Below are 16,346 nucleotides of genomic sequence, written 5' to 3'. Positions count from 1 at the left end.
ATGCGGCTAAAAGTTGGCTTGGCCCTGTAGTTTTATTCCTCATATTTTCCATGAGCCGATTTGAAATTTCATCTTATCCCCATGTGTGATTAATTATCTTTTGTTGCAACCTTTACATTTTTCTTGCTACATAATCATGTCCTTTTGTAGTTTGTCTGTTCTGTCCTTTTTTATAGTGTTCTGTGCAGCTGGTCCAAAAATAATAGTATTAATGGTCAAATTGCTTAAAATACATCACTTTTCAGAATGCAGAGCTATTCATGACCTTTTTTGCCTTTTCGCCTTTGGACAAGAAGGACTGATTTTTATAAAATTTTAACCAAAAGCGTAAGTCACTTAAAATAAATAAATGGTCTTTAACACCATTTTACATCATTGTATGACTTTGCAAAAGAAAATGCATTACTATATTTTTAACCATAGAGAAACAGACAAAAATGTTGGCTACTGGCTATTGGCTATTCATATTCAAGCCTGTCTCAAATGGTTGGCCACCTTTTGGTAGCCTATAAAATATTGCAACATTACAATTACAACCAAATACTTTTTATGTCTTTATAAAATAATTCCTTCCAGGGCTGGTAATTAAGGGCACATTTTTGTCACTGGGATGATCAATATGTCTACGTTTCAAAACAGACACAGGGACAGTTCTGGGATGACAAAATCCATACAACCACTGCACTTAAAAAAGCAGAGGCTGATCAGACCATTTTTAGGTTAAAATGTTAACTTTTTTATTTCTTCATATTATAAGCTCAACAATGCGCACATGGCTGTTTGGTTACGTGCGAATGTTCCAAAATGCAATTAGTGGGAAACCACCGGGAAACCACCGGGAAAACACTCAAAATATGTTGGAAATGAAGAAAGCATTCAAATTGTGTAACCATAATCTGTAATAATAAGGCTTTTGTTACATTCACTGATCAAGTGGACTCCAAATTTGACCGCTAAGAGATTTTATGTTAAACAATTCGCCACTCCATTCCGTGACAGCCTACAATTTGTTTGATAGTCTGCATTAGGAAAACGAGGGAAGAGGGACCATCTCATATATCATCATTATTCATTGAGCCAGTGTTTGGTATGCATTAGTCATTTGAGAGTGAGGTGTTACCAGTGTTTTATACTGTGATTAGCAGTCCAACATAAGCAGCACGCGTTTCACACCCTCATAACTCATGGATCCGAACCAATACTGCATGTTTGACTAATTCCCTTATGTTAACTGTTATTTGGTCCTATTTTAGAATCAGAGCTGAAGAGGGCTCTAAAGGGTTTGGACCTAGCCTTGGAAATGGTCAGTAAGTGTATAGGCCTAGTCGGTGTCTGTGCCCCCATGATGTGTTGTTAAAGAATGAGGACATCCCAACCTTGTTGTTCCTGTCTGCTTTTAAACAGGGCGGCATATTTCTGTCCTTAACAACTCAGCCAAAATATATTTTCAGCACGTACCTGAAAAAGAACCCTGTGACCACAGTGAGCCGGCTGTGGTGTCCGGTTGCTCTTGTTTTGCTCCTCTTTTTGCTAACTGGACAACAAACATGTCTGACTCCTACAGCTTTACAATTCTTTCCTTCACTTATGTAAATGTGAACCTTATTGTTTATATGAATTGCCCGTTGCACAGGGTCTGGGACGGTATCATCATGATGTGGAAAAATCTGCTCCACTATTAAGTTGAAGGAGAAGAGCGAACTTTGTTTCCAGTTGTAAGCATTGCTTGTTGTGCTTTACAACTACAGTGCTAGGCCTTGACTCTCAGAGTAGACTGTTATAAAATCAAACTGAGCTTCCCAAATATGGTAGAAAGTTATTTGCTGTGGTAACATTGCACTGTAGACTGGTGTTGTGTGGAAAATTAGAGGATGTGTTATCAAGCAGCACAGCAGAACATGGCCTTGATATAGAGACATTTTTTATTTAATCCTGCCACAACTTGAGCTGTGGCTTTTTTTTTGTACAATGTTAGCCTGTCAAATGTTTTCCATAATGTTCTAGTGATATGACCCAGTTGAAATTGAACTATTAAATAGACAGTGCTCTTCAGTGACTCACTGTAATGCAGCCTTTATCCAGCCTTGAACTGTTTTTGGGTTATAGCCCTTCACAATTTACTTTCTTACAAGTTGTTTTTGTGGGTAATAATGTCATGTTCTTAAGCTGGGTTTTCCTCAAACAAGAGCATCTGTAAGCAGTAAATTGATGCAATACATGTGACTCTATTTAGGACTGATTTAAGAGGACTCTGAGGGTTATCAAATATGTAATTGTTTTTAAGGAGAATTTTAAACAACCAAGTCACTGAAGCTAACATCACTTAAGTAACTGTCTGAGTAATGAAAAACAAGGAATGCCAAGGCCATATGCTTTGAGAACCAGTGTTCTTAGAAAACAATGATGAATGATCAAGGCTCCCACTAATTTAATCTTGTCAGGGGTGTGATTTTTTTGTTGATATTATAGGGAATTCCTGCTTTTCTGCCATGTCTCTCTTCATTCATCATTGACCTTGACCAATCCCCCAAACCAATAGGCTAGTGTTCTTGATTTTCTATGTTGTCCTGATCACAACCTTTGAATGTTGTGTTCTCTCTAGGTCCTGGGTCGGTGCTTCCTAACAGTGATGCAGGTGCACTTCCAGTTCCTATCCCAGGCCCTGCAGAAGGTGCAGCCTGTGGCCCAGTCGTGCCTGGCGGAGGCCCTCGCCCAGGCCCAGGAGCGACGCAGCATTGTCCGCTCCCAGAGCTCCTGTCCTGGGCCCCTGACGGAGCTGGAGGAGGCTTCACGATCATGGAAGGGTGCAGCCGAGGTATTTGGACATGGAGGCCAGGGCGCCCCCAGGACTCACCAAGGAGCTTCCTGGTGTGACTAGCTGGTGGAAATAGGCTGTGTTCAAAACTTGACAAGCTGACTGTTATACATTCCTATGAAATGCAGTCAGCTACCATTATAGCCTCAATTTCCACTTATTTCCTGTTGAGAAGTTTGTATATACAGTATATGAGCCTGTATTGATAGTTTTCCCTCCTCCACTTTAAGCTAGGCCTACACATCCCCAAACAAACCCTAGCTAACTGAAATGGAGGCTGTTTTGTGAGAGGAGCTAGCTGGCTAATCCCGTAGCTAGTAACAGCCCCCCCCCCGGCACATTTGGAGCTTTGGTCTGTACATTGGAGGCAGAATGGAGAATCGTGAGTGGCCTGATTGATCTGTTAAGCCCTGGCATGTGGGGTGTTAGCCCTGGAGGGAACGGGGCTGGATATCCTGCTGGAATGTGCTGCTGCGATATGGCCGGGCTGGGCCAGGCCGGGCCTCACTGCACTGTTGGGCAGTTTCCATAGAGGGAGGCGATCGGTCTCCCCTCTATAGAAGCAGTTATTCACAAATCTAGGCATGTCACAAATCTAGGCATCTAGGCACCAGTATGACATACCGAAAGACCAGTACGCCTATGCTAGTAATTAAAGCCTGCAAAGTAAACAGTTAAATTGTTTGGTGATCAAGGATATTTATGGAAATCCGCTCTCCATACAGTTTGACATTTGCACTGCACCCAATCCTATAGCGCTACAGCAAATTGTCAATCTGTTTGTTGGCTCATTGGTTCTCACACTTTTTGACCCGCAACCCCCAAAAAGCAGTGGTTCAAAGCTCGTGACCCCACGCATCTACATGCACGCATAATTTCTGCGCCAATGTAGCCTGTCATTACAGCCATAAATGGTGATGCAGTTTCAAACGCAACATATAGAAATAAACTGTGTTTTACACATTTTGCATTTGTAGCTGAAAGTCATTGTTAGCAGCCAATATCAACTAGGTATGGATGTCATGTCACTTCTCTAGAGTCCAGAGCAGAATCATACTGCCGACCTGTATGCAGCGGGGGTTGCAGGATCGGATGGAAAGCATGGTCTATCTGCACTGCACGCTATCACTTTGGAGAGCCGCCTACGGTATTGCACTAAATTGCTCGTTGCCAACTGTCAAGTAAACTGCCCTTTTCTTCCTCACAAATACCGTAATTAATTTGCCAGAATGTTATATCTTCATCCCATAATATTGAATGCAGTGTGACGTTACAGCCATCTTTTAAACATGTAGCCACCCAAACTAGGCCTATCTGAAATATGAAAATGATCAATGAAAATCTCCATGTAGCCTGTTATTGTTCTGTCAAATATGCCTCTGTAGTAGATTTCCAAACTGTTTTATCTGGATAATACAAACATAGGCCTACTCTGTTTTTGTCTGGTCATCAATCAATATGTGCAACTTTTTGGTTCTGAAGCACAGATTAGATATTTTTGAGATGACAATTTAGTGCAATACCGTAGGCCTATATTAGAAACCAGATAAAATGGGTGAAGGTATATAAAATCTAAATGGTAGGGTATTTGTATTTTTCCCATTAAGTTTGACACTTGTGACCCTTGTGATCATTTCAAGTAATCGGTCAAGTTATTTTATGTCATCAAATTTGTGACTCGAGTCAGACTCGAGGTCAAGCCATGACTCGAGTACACACCTTTGTAAAAAAAATATATATATATATACTGTGTACTTGGTGGTGAGTTACTCCTTTACGTTGAAGATGTTAGCTAGCTACTTACCATTCCCTTACAATACAACACTGACACATTTCCTCATGCATATTGTGTACGTTGCTGTAATGCAGATTAGCTGTGCAAAGCAGATGCAGGGTGTGTAAGGGTTGTAGTAGGGTATGTGATGCTGTGTGTAAACTGCTATGTGACCTGAGACTATGTGCTGTGTTCCAGGCTACGGGACGTCTGAGGGAGAGGGGACGTGACGGCTGCCTGGCAGGCATCCAGGTCCAGCAGCTCTTCTGCTCCAACAACCCCAACATCCCTGATCACCATCTGAAGGAGCTCAACATGAAGATCAACAATGCCTTACAGGTAGATGGCGCACGCGGCAGGACCACCACAGCCTTGGTCAATGTCTGAAATGACACACTATTCCCCAATATAGGCTTGTGCACTGCTTTTGACCAGAGCCTTATTCCTGGTAATTTTCCCTGTAATGTGCAATATTTTTAATCAGGGCTCTGGTCAATAGTATTGCACTATATATGAAATAGGGTTCCATTTCTGACTGGGTCAATAGTGCCCTACAGCACAAGGGCTGCTTCAAATCAATGTGTTGATGGCTTGGATATGAAAGGACTGGATGAAGCAATCGCCAGCCTGACTTACTTACATGTTGAGTTTATACAAATTATTTTGTATTTTCTTTCGCCAGGCTTATAAAGCAGCACTAGAAAGTATGGGCCACAGTGAATATGCACTGAAGGCTGGCTTTCACCTCAATCCCAAATCTGTGGAGGCAGCTTTACAGGTATGTTTACTCTAAGCACAGTATGTATTACAGCTCATTAGGAATGGTAAAGCCTTGGATTATAGTGGCTGTGATAAGGGCAAAACCCGGTCTCTAACCTACATCCTGTGTCTGCGCCTGTCTCTCTCTGTCTACTATGTAGGGCTGCTGCAGTGAGGCAGAGGCCCAGCAGGCTGGCAGGATGCAGACCATCTCCCAGCCCATTCAGTGTGAGCTGCCCACCATCCCTGTGCAGATTGGCGCCCACTTCCTCAAAGGAGTGTCCTTCAACGAGTCGGCGGCTGACAACCTCAAACTGAAAACGGTATGCCCTGTGGTCTGTTATAGAATGTTCAGATATTGCATAGAACATATATGATAGTCTGTCATGTTAAATTGGGAGTCATCAGCTCAGGAGTGCCTTGCAGCAGAAGTCTTGTGTTTTCACACCAGCCACCTTGTTTTGTATCCTCAGCACACCATGTTGCAGCTCATTAAAGAGGCAGTGGGGCAGAACGGAGTGACCCCCCGGGACGACTCCCCCGTCACTGAGGTCCTCAACCAGGTCTGCCCTTCCAGCTGGAGAATGGCCTGCAAGACCGCCGTCCAGTTACTGTTCGCTCAGGCGGGACTGGTGAGTACAAAGCACTTAAGATGTCAACAAGGACAGCAAACGCACCCAGATTAAAATACTTGTCTCATTAGATGTCAACAAACTGTTGTCTCAACTTAAATTAGCTGATGGATTGTTTTGCTTTAGCAGTACAGCCATGTGGTTCAACCAACTTCACTTATTTTATGAAAAGGTAAAATAATATTTAATTCGATAGAGGTCCCTGCCTTGGGCAGATTCACTATATCTCTACAGCCTCTGCTTAGTGAAGCCTCTACATTATAGCTCTGGGCCAGGCTGCAAGTTGTAGTCTATTGTAACCTAGAGCCCATTGTTTGGGAGGTGTGTAATCGAGATGATGGGAAGGTATGTTGGGTTCCTTTGAACGGCCAAGAGGTGTAAGCAAACTCATTGTAGACACAGTGAAGCCAACATTCCTGCAGCATCTGGGTAAAGGGGTCATCTGGTTGGGTCTTCAAACAGATCTCTGGCTGTTCACTTTGAAACGAGTCTCCCCCAGCCAACAGAGAAAGCAGCAGTCCTCCTATTCTACTTTATTTCCTCAGTGTGGTCTGTAATATTTAGTGCGTCAGGCCTGGGGAGTGTTCTTATCCACCTAACAGCAGCGCTGAGTGTAAAACAAACCCTGGTGGTGGATGGGAGCTTTACATGAACTTCTTATCTGGTTATGAGCTCTGAAGAACAGACAGTGGGAGCCTGCATAGCAGCCTAGGAGGAGACCACCTTCTCTTAACATTACTTATAGAGCAGATCTGCCAGACAATGAAAATGGCTTTGTTATTTCTGGGATGTTAATTTTCAAGTTCTCAACAACTAAATTGGCCAATTCTCCTTTTTTGGGAGCCTATGCTGCTGCATCTCGCTCTCGTTTTTCTCTCTCTCTGCCTGTGACCTTGTGAGTCTGGGACCTGGTGGGTGTGGTGGTATGTTTCTCACAGGCCTGGACTCCGCCCTCTGACTGCCCAGGGGTCCTGAGGATACACCTGCTATATAAATTACAATAGGCTGACTTCCTGTGAGACAGGAAGGAGGGTCCTCCCTCCCCATGACCCAATTGCATTTGCCTATTTTTCAAAGAACTACTGGAAAATATTGGGCTGGATACCTGAAAGCGTGGATATTTGTTGTACACCCAAAGTAGCTTACATTGCCTTTGCCCACATGCTCTGACTATGGGCAGAGTTAGTACTAGATCTTATTTCATTATATCCATTTTCTATTTTAGAGGAGACTGGTGTGTTATTGTGGACAGATTGGTACTCTATCTGCTTTGCTTACAGTCAGAGTCCAGATAAAAAAGGGACATTATAATGCTGTAGAATTGCTTGCACAAGCGTAACTGGCTATGAGGGAATGCATTCTATTAGAAACTGTGCTGATGCAGCTCTCTGAATGACTGTGTGGACAGGTGGTTGTTGACACTGCTCAGATGGAGAACAAGGAAGCCTATGCTCCACAGATTGCTCTGGAGGGCTCCAGAGTTGTGGTACAAGTACCCTCCACATGGTGAGTAGGATTATTCATATTTGTCTCTTCTGCCCTCTGTTTTTCTACAATCTGCTTGCTTTACATGTCCAAAAAATAATTTGGCAAATAAATACATTTAGCTTGCTTTAGTAGCTTTATCTTAGCAAGGGAATTCCAAGTATTCAGAACCCTTAGACATACAATTGGCTAAATCTGCAAACTACATACTTTCTATCTGCATAAGCCAACACTGAACTCAATCAACTATCACATTTGGACAGTAAAGTGAAGTATTAACAGACCTTGTATAAATGTATTTGTGTTATGTTGGACATGACAGTTGTGCTGTGTCCTGACTGTCCTGTGTGTAGGTGCCTGAAAGAGGACCCAGCCACCATGTCTCTGTTGCAGCGGAGTCTGGACCCAGAGAAGACCCTCGGCCTGGTGGACGTGCTATATACCGCCGTCTTTGACATCAATAGGTGGAAGGAGTGCAAGTGAGTGGATGTGTATTGTCCAAGGCATTTTCACATTTGCATTTTTAATTCCGAGAAAGAATCAACCTGCTGTGTGTTTGCATTGGTTGACAGAGGTGTAGCTCTCATTCTCAATCTTTAGTTTAAATTTGCCCTGAAAGAAAATCTTGAAAAAGCTAGCTAGCTATTGTAATTTTCCATGCCATTGAATGCTTATTATCTTCTCCCTCCACAGAGAACAGGCCTTGCCCACCATTCAGATGCAGTTACAGCGGGAGAGCTCTGACTACGGGATGCAGGTAGACCTGCCTTCTGGAAATGGCTCCAAAGCCTACAGTGGCCTGCCCAAAACTATCTCCAAGCTAACTTCCAAATTCACAAAGAAGGCCTCTTCCAGCTCTGTGTCCAGTGGGGGGGGTGGTGGTGGTGGTGGGGGCAGCTACTCCATTCCCAGCACCCCGTCCCATAGCATGCTCTCTAGCAGCAGCTCTGAAGACAAGCAGTTCAAGAGCCTGGGTCACGCAGTAGACGGGAGACTGCAGAGCATCTTACAGCTGGGCAACCTGTCCAGCAACCTCGACCCGACCCAACCCCAGAACGGTTCAGTGTGTGACGACCAGGGCATGAACCTCCCCACGGACCAGGAGATGCAGGACGTCATTGACTTTCTCTCAGGTTTCAACATGGGCAAGTCCCAGCAAGCCTCCCCACTGGTCAAAAGGAGGAACTCTGTAGCGTCTGCCAATGCCGCCGAGCTGAAGCCCCCGAGCGGAGCCACCGACCGAACCCCCATCTCCCAAGCGGTCTCCCACAGTTCACTGCAGCCCCCTACCCAGAGTAAGCCGCAACAGCAGCAGCAGCCACCACCACCACAGCAGCCCTCCCAGCAGGCACTGCAGTACTACCAACACCTCCTCCAACCTATTGGTCAGCAGCAGCATGCTCTACCTCAGCTGCCCTCCCAACAGCCTCCACCCCAGGCTCTTCCCCAGCAGAGAATGTCAAGCAAGTGGCTGAGTGGTTCCAGCCAGCAGCAGCCTCCTCCCCAGGGCCCCCCTCCCCCAGCAGGGCTCTCCCCCCTTGGGCCCATTGGCCAGTGGGGCTCACCTGGCCTCCCAGACCTGAGCTCGGACCTGTACAGCCTGGGGCTGGTCAGCACCTACATGGACAGTGTCATGTCTGAGATGCTGGGGCAGAAGCCACAAGGTCCTCGCAACAACACCTGGCCTAACAGGGACCAGAACGAGGGAGTGTTTGGGGTGCTGGGAGACACTTTGCCCTTTGACCCCGCAGGTGAGTAATTTTTCTCCCTCTGACTAATGTGGGTGGTGTTCAATAGGGAGTGAACATTTTGGAACAGAGTGAAACGGGGAGGTACTACGGTGTTCCTCACTGAACATAATGGTGGTTGATAATAACACTTCAGAGCAGTGTGTGATCTGCATATTATGTTGAAGGATGCAGTCGACTACAAAGGCTCAATATAATAACAATGAAAGTTGGCTCCTTCCTGCACATCGTTGGTCAAAGTGTAGCCAGGGTGAGAGCCAGTGTCTTGACCTCCGATAAAGAAAAGCGGCCTCCTTTAGGACGGTGTTATTCCCCCTCCCTCCCCATTATCAGTAGGTTGTGGTGGTGAGGCAGGCAGCTCACAGCCTCCAGGGATTCCGTGGTAGGAGAGAACTGTGTCAGCACTGGGGCTTGGAGCTGTGTTGACTGGGCTGTTTCATAAAAGACTGAGAAGGAAAAAGGAGACACTACTGTTTAGCACTGAGGTCATTATGCCTGGAAAGGATAGGTTGCTTTTGATTTCTTGGGGTTTTGTGGTTTGGAGATGTAGGTTGTTGTCTGACAGTGAGCCCCCCCCCCCCAGCATTTCTGATTTGTCATTTTAAATGATATGCTGAATTTACAATGTGTCAGTTGCTGTTTTTACAGTGCAGCAGACTCTTTGAGTGGAGGCCATTGTGTTCAGCTGACTTACGGCTATTGTGCTTTTTCTGCTATGGTAGACAGTCTGGCTGAATGGTTTGAGCTGTGGAGTGCAAACACACAGAGAAAAGCTGAGGATGTCAAACTGAACTGTGTTTTCTCCCTTTCATATGCAGTTGGCTCTGACCCTGAGTTTGCGCGTTATGTTGCCGGAGTCAGCCAGGCCATGCAGCAGAAACGGCAGGTGCAGCAAATCCGTCGACCCAGCAACACCCGCGGCAACTGGCCCGTCTCTGATGAGCAGCACAGGACCTGGTCCCACCCAGAGTACTACAGCGAGGGGTACGGTCCCCAATCATAATCAACACCTAACATCTCTGTATATGACATAGGGCTCTATATAGTCTGCCCAAAGTAGTACTACAGGGTACGTTCATTCAAGGCTCTATACACCACTCCATCTCACATGACACATGCCTACTAGTACAATTTATTCACACCTCTTTGTATATAACATCTCTCTAGAAAGTATGCCAATCAATCTTACATCCCTCTTAGTGATGTTCGATTTGTAGAATGGTAAGAACAAGATGTTCAGTGTTTCAAGTAGTTCTGAGAATGCCACTTATGTGAAACAGGGAGGCGGTCAACAGCAGCTGGTCAGCCAATCAGGGAGACTCTGCCAGCTCCAGTGATGAGACGTCCTCAGCCAATGGGGACAGCTTATTCTCCATGTTCTCTGGACCTGATCTGGTTGCCGCCGTCAAACAAAGAAGGTACAACTGAGTCACCATGTGTTAAACGTACACCATAGTGTATTACTGTTCTTTTGGTTTCCCTACAACCTGTTTTGTTATTCATGAAGTGCTATTGATATTGTGCTGTAGAGCTTCATGTCTCCTCTTCTGCCTGTAGAAAACACAGCTGTGGTGAGCAGGAGGTATGTACCCTTCCCTCTCCTCCCCTCCATCACTTGGGAGATGATAATAACCAGGTAAGGAAAGTGTGTACTTAGGAGTCTGTGTGCAGCACAGTAATTGGGCCAGAAAATGTAAGCCTCTATCGTTCACTGCATCTGTGTGTATATATATATATATATATATGATTATATTTTATATTAAATCCTTTTTTATTTATTTTTGCTAAAGATCTTGTATTGATCAACTCCCATTTCCATCCATTCTACTCCACAGGAAAGCAAAACTAAAACTTGGCCTCCAAAGGCCCCATGGCAGCACTCCGCTCACACTCAACACAACACCATGCCCAATCCAAGCTCTTCCCTGTACCAGATGAACATCCCTTCCAGCCAATGGAGTGATTCCATGCAGATGTTACAGTCGCCGGTGTGGTCCACTGCCAGTGACTGCCCTCCCTCCACCGGGATCTCCTCTGGCTTCTCTCACTACACCCAGCAGCAGCAACAGCAGCACAAACCCATCAGCAAGGGCTTTAAATCCTTCCCCATCAAACATGAGCACAGGCCCTCCTACCTTCACCAGTACTGATACAGACCAAACAAATGAGTCCATTGGCATGATAGAGTAGCTGTATTTCTGAAGCAAGTTCCGCTGCGACCATTATTAATGTTGCCCTTTTGGAATAACCATTAAATTGAAAACATTAGTCTAAGTATGTGTTTTAAGGCAAAATTGCATTGTTCATACTGGCTTAACATTTTGTATGTATTTTTCCATTTCAAACAACCCCTATTTGAAAGACATTCTAAACTGCCATGTAAAAGCTGTAAGCAATGCATGTCATGCTGGCAGCAGTTAGTCTGCCTGATAAATTTTATACTGTGTTTCCTCAGACAAGAGCTTGAGACATGCATGGCCATCATCCACTTTTCTTCTCCTTCTGAACATGTGTAAGGGATGAGATTTTAGGGGGTGGGCTCTAAACGAGGCACTCCAGTTTTCCCCATAATTATATACTGTCTACATAGCTGTAACTGCCAAATCTCATGTAAAATGACTGATTACAGCTAACATCTACTGTTCCATAGCTTGTAAATTACTGAAGTTGAAATATAAATAATAATTTACTACTTTTTATTAAGAGGCTTTGAGCAGGCTCAGCATACATAAATCATTGCAGAGGTGTAATTGAAAAAAATATAGCAGTAACTGTGCCATGTTGGTATTAATAGCACTTTCACAATATTATTTTCCAACCAAAGCGTTGTTCAGAAGATAAATGGTGCTGAGAGAAGTAAGAATATTATATTGATCATTAATAAAGTTACGAGCCCTAGTGATAGTCTGATCAAAAAGCGCATTCATTTCCTTTTCTTTCCCTGATTTGGCAGTTCGCTTCAGAATGACTAACTCAAACCTAATGTTTGTTCCTTTTAAAATACAATATTTTCTTGTACAAATATTGACAGTATTAATCTTATTTTTGTATTTTCTTACATGTTATACCATATTACAACCGCCCCCCCAAGATGTGAAGGCACATTAATTTCTTTAGTACAGAGTTTAACTACACCATATATCTAAAGGTTACCAAATATGCCATTAAACACTAAAACATTGTGAGTAGGGTATTTTTTAGCCCATGTTTCTATGGCTACGGGCTGTATTTAAAATGCCCAGAATGTTAAATTTTTGATGTTTGCGGATGCCAATGTTGCCTGTATTTATGAAATGACACCATGTTTTCTGAAAACTAACATACTTACCATGTTTACACAGATTTGTTTGCTGTATATACATAAATATATCTTTTTATAGTTCAAAATATAGGGTGTGTTGCTTTGTCTGTTCCCCAAACTTTTGCTGCCTTTTTTTTTTTACATCTTTATAGACCTTGGACTGTAACCATTAGCATCTTTCCGCTGTGTCAAAATGGTTTACTAGTGGCATCTACAAAAAAAAGAATGTTACCCTGACAGAAGATATGAAGGGGGACTGCTTGGCTTATGTTGCTTTTTGTTCTCTTGAGCTGGCAACTGAATCTTCCCAAGTGTACCAGCAATGCAACAACAAAAAAATAATAAAAATGACTAGCAATTGAATGTTGGTATTTTCTATGATTTCATGCTGTCACAAATTACAGTATGATCCTTTGAGGGGTGACAGGCTGTTGCAGTTCAGTGAAATCCTTTGTCAGCATAATAGCCATTGTCCGAGGCTACCCGTAGTAGTGTATTTCAAACTTAACAATTCTGGGACCTAATGCTGTTGGTGATTTGTTCACGAACTGACCTGTTGGGAGTAATGATATTCTGCGACAGCTCAGTATGCCCAAACTATACTGCTCAAAAAAATAAAGGGAACACTAAAATAACACATCCTAGATCTGAATGAATGAAATGGTTTATTTTATAGATGTCTAGCATACTTTTACAACCTTTGCTTTGATAGAAACATCTATAAAAATCAAACGTTTTCACTGATTATGACAGAAAAATCTAACTAGGTATGAGTTATTCTATAAATGTCTGGCATACTTTTACAACCTTTGTTTTGATTTTATACATCAAATCTATGAAATGCCATTTAAAGCGGTATAGAACTAAGTCACCGTTTGTTACAGAAACATCAAACTAGGTATGATCTATTCTATACATGTCTAGCATACTTTTTTTAAATTCCAGTTTTGATTTGATAGAGGGCACGTGGTCAAAGTTTCAACAAGTGAGTTATACTTAGACAGGGCCTGGTAAAAAATTCTGCATCTTCTGTCATATTAAATTAGATTACAGGGAAAAAACTATGGGATGAAGGGGTAAGGCCTGACTATCAAAGAAGACAGGTGGATGGATCAACATGGACATTCCACAGTGGAGATAAGGAAAACTAAGAGTGACCCATAACATACACTACCGTTAACATTTTGGGATCACTTAGAAATGTCCTTGTTTTTGTCCATTAAAATAACATCTAAAGGATCAGAAATACAGTGTAGATATTGTTAATGTTGTAAATGACTGATTTTTAATGCAATCTTTGGAGAAAAAAATCGATGACCTACGCGCAAGATTAAACTACCAACGGGACATTCAAACTGTAATATCTTATGCTTCACGGAGTTGTGGCTGAACGACGACACTATCAACATACAGCTGGCTGGTTATACGCTGCACCGGCAGTATAGAACAGCGGCGTCTGGTAAGACAAGTGGCGGCGGACTATCTATTTTTGTAAATAACAGCTGGTGCACGACATCTAAGGAAGTCTCGAGTTATTGCTCGCCTGAGGTAGAGTATCTCATGATAAGCTGTACAGTTGTGGCGAAAACTTTTGAGAATGACACAAATATACATTTTCGAAGTCTGCTGCCTCAGTTTGTATGATGGCAATTTGCATACACTCCAGAATGTTATGAAGAGTGATTGATTGCAAAGTCCCTCTTTGCCATACAAATGAACTCAGTCCCCCAAAAACATTTCAGCCCTGCCATAAAAGGACCAGCTGACATCATGTCAGTGATTGTCTCGTTAACACAGGTGTGAGTGTTGACGAGGACAAGGCTGGAGATCACTCTGTCATGCTGATTGAGTTTGAATAACAGACTGGAAGCTTCAAAAGGAGGGGGGTGCTTGGAATCATTGTTCTTCCTCTGTCAACAATGGTTACCTGCAAGGAAAAACGTGCCATCATCATTGCTTTGCACAAAAAGGGCTTCACAGGGCCTCCCGGGTGGCGCAGTGGTCTAAGGCTCTGGGTTCGAGCGCAGGCTCTGTCGCAGCCGGCCGCGACCGGGAGGTCAATGGGGCGACGCACAATTGGCCGTCGTCCGGGTTAGGGAGGGTTTGGCCGGTAGGGATATCCTTGTCTCATCGTGCACTAGCGACTCCTGTGGCGGGCCGGGCTCATTGCCAACAAAGAGATAAACTTTTGTTATTGACCAAATACTTATTTTCCACCATAATTTGCAAATAAATTCATTAAAAATCCTCTCTCATCTTTTTAAGTGGGAGAACTTGCACAATTGGTGGCTGACTAAATACTTTTTTGCTCCACTGTATATTAACTTGACTAACCGGTGCCCCCACACATTCTCTGTATCCCCTGTATATAGCCTTGCTATTATTTTACAGAATGCTCTTTACATTTTTTTTACTGCATTGTTGGTAAGGGCTTTGTAAGTAAGCATTCACTGTAAGGTCTACCTACACCTACACCTTGTATTTGGCGCATGTGACAAATACAATTTTATTTGATTTAAATAATTATCCAAAACGGAATTATCCAAAAGGTTTATTGCATGACTACCTAGTAAGTACTGCAGCCAATGATAATTGGTGATGTGTCCCAAAATAATTGATATTAAAGTTTCTGACAGGATTGTCCATCAGCAAAAAAAAGTTGTGTAGTGAAAGTTTTCAAAAACATTACAACCAACCAGAATCAATTGGACACAGTAATAGATAATGCAGCTTTAATATTTTAATACATGTATGATTTCTTAGTGGGTAAACTGAGCATTATGCAAAGTAGTTAAATCATGTATGTCAAGGGACTATGCTACCATAAATACATCTTCCAGTAAATATGGACATTTCATTTACATGTGTAATGGCAAAAGACACTGTAGTTGGTACATAGGTCGCGGTGCAGAAAGTTTAGTGGAGAAGCACAAGTGGGACTTTGAGTGAAGTAACTGAGGGCAGAAAAGCTGCTGGTCATCTCCATGTCAATGTACAGTAGATGGGAGAATGGTGAAGTCTCACCATCTACTTTGTTTTGTTTACGCTGAGACTGACGTATCACCATTATGTCAGGTCCCACAGATCCTTCATGTACTCATGTGTACCATGGTAGTGTCGGGTCCATTCTGGGGATACACATTTTTATGATAATGTAAAAAAATCGAAATTTGTTATTACAGGATTTACACCCAGAACCCTGAGTCTGCTAACCAGTTTGTGGGTCAGGATGGCGTTGAAAGCAGAGCTATAAAATAAAATGCACTCTGACGTATCAAAAAATGTATAATTGACATTTGTTGCGACAATAGGCAAACTGGAGTTGTACATTGTGCTACACAATCTATTGTTCCAGGTTTTTAAAATCGATATTGACTGGGCTGCAGACACTGCAGTCAAATGCCAACCAGCGGCTCTCCGTCCTACGATGGCTGAAGACGTTTTGCCTGACGTTAACAAGAGTGTCAGATTGAAGTGTCTGGAAAAAATTTAAACAGAACCATAAGAGCAGATTACTTTTGTCATCTTTACTGGCACAGTTTTAAAATGTCTAATTGTAGTCACTTTCAATTGATTCATTGACTCCCAAGAACCATAGATTGTTTGTAGTTCATAACATTAACACAACTGACAAACGCTGCTTGACTGTATTTGGGACACATGTTTTAATAACATTGGCTATTTGATTGGGCTTAATGTTGCATACCTTATGTTGTGCATGCCAACCAGGTGAGAATCACCTGAATGAATTGATACTTGATGAATCAGGTCTTCTCTGCTGCTTTACAGTTTTTTCCAACTGCTTACACACAAAATCTTTTCATGTCACACG

The 16,346-nt window shown here is 43.0% G+C and overlaps 1 protein-coding gene across 2 annotated transcripts in view; it reads left to right on the top strand.

Annotated features, from left to right (window-relative positions):
• Nucleotides 1-12,877, top strand: part of LOC139411595 (granule associated Rac and RHOG effector protein 1-like) — a 50,348-nt gene extending 37,471 nt beyond the window's left edge. Inside the window, exons 3-14 of one of the 2 annotated variants that reach the window (XM_071158156.1) lie at nt 2,603-2,815; nt 4,788-4,928; nt 5,272-5,367; nt 5,510-5,671; nt 5,822-5,980; nt 7,389-7,486; nt 7,819-7,944; nt 8,159-9,216; nt 10,032-10,197; nt 10,494-10,631; nt 10,771-10,795; nt 11,049-12,877. In XM_071158156.1, the coding sequence (XP_071014257.1) occupies nt 2,603-2,815; nt 4,788-4,928; nt 5,272-5,367; nt 5,510-5,671; nt 5,822-5,980; nt 7,389-7,486; nt 7,819-7,944; nt 8,159-9,216; nt 10,032-10,197; nt 10,494-10,631; nt 10,771-10,795; nt 11,049-11,363 (2,697 nt within the window). In that variant the 3' untranslated portion in view covers nt 11,364-12,877. Of the gene's footprint in view, nt 1-2,602; nt 2,816-4,787; nt 4,929-5,271; nt 5,368-5,509; nt 5,672-5,821; nt 5,981-7,388; nt 7,487-7,818; nt 7,945-8,158; nt 9,217-10,031; nt 10,198-10,493; nt 10,632-10,770; nt 10,850-11,048 lie in introns of both variants that reach the window. The other variant, XM_071158155.1, reaches the window with a different exon arrangement.
• Nucleotides 12,878-16,346: the final 3,469 nt, after the last annotated feature.

Source organism: Oncorhynchus clarkii, chromosome 6 (assembly GCF_045791955.1).
Source record: "Oncorhynchus clarkii lewisi isolate Uvic-CL-2024 chromosome 6, UVic_Ocla_1.0, whole genome shotgun sequence".
Lineage (NCBI taxonomy): Eukaryota > Metazoa > Chordata > Actinopteri > Salmoniformes > Salmonidae > Oncorhynchus > Oncorhynchus clarkii.
The sequence above is the reverse complement of the archived record's forward strand: the minus strand, read 5'-3'. Positions and strand labels throughout refer to the sequence as shown.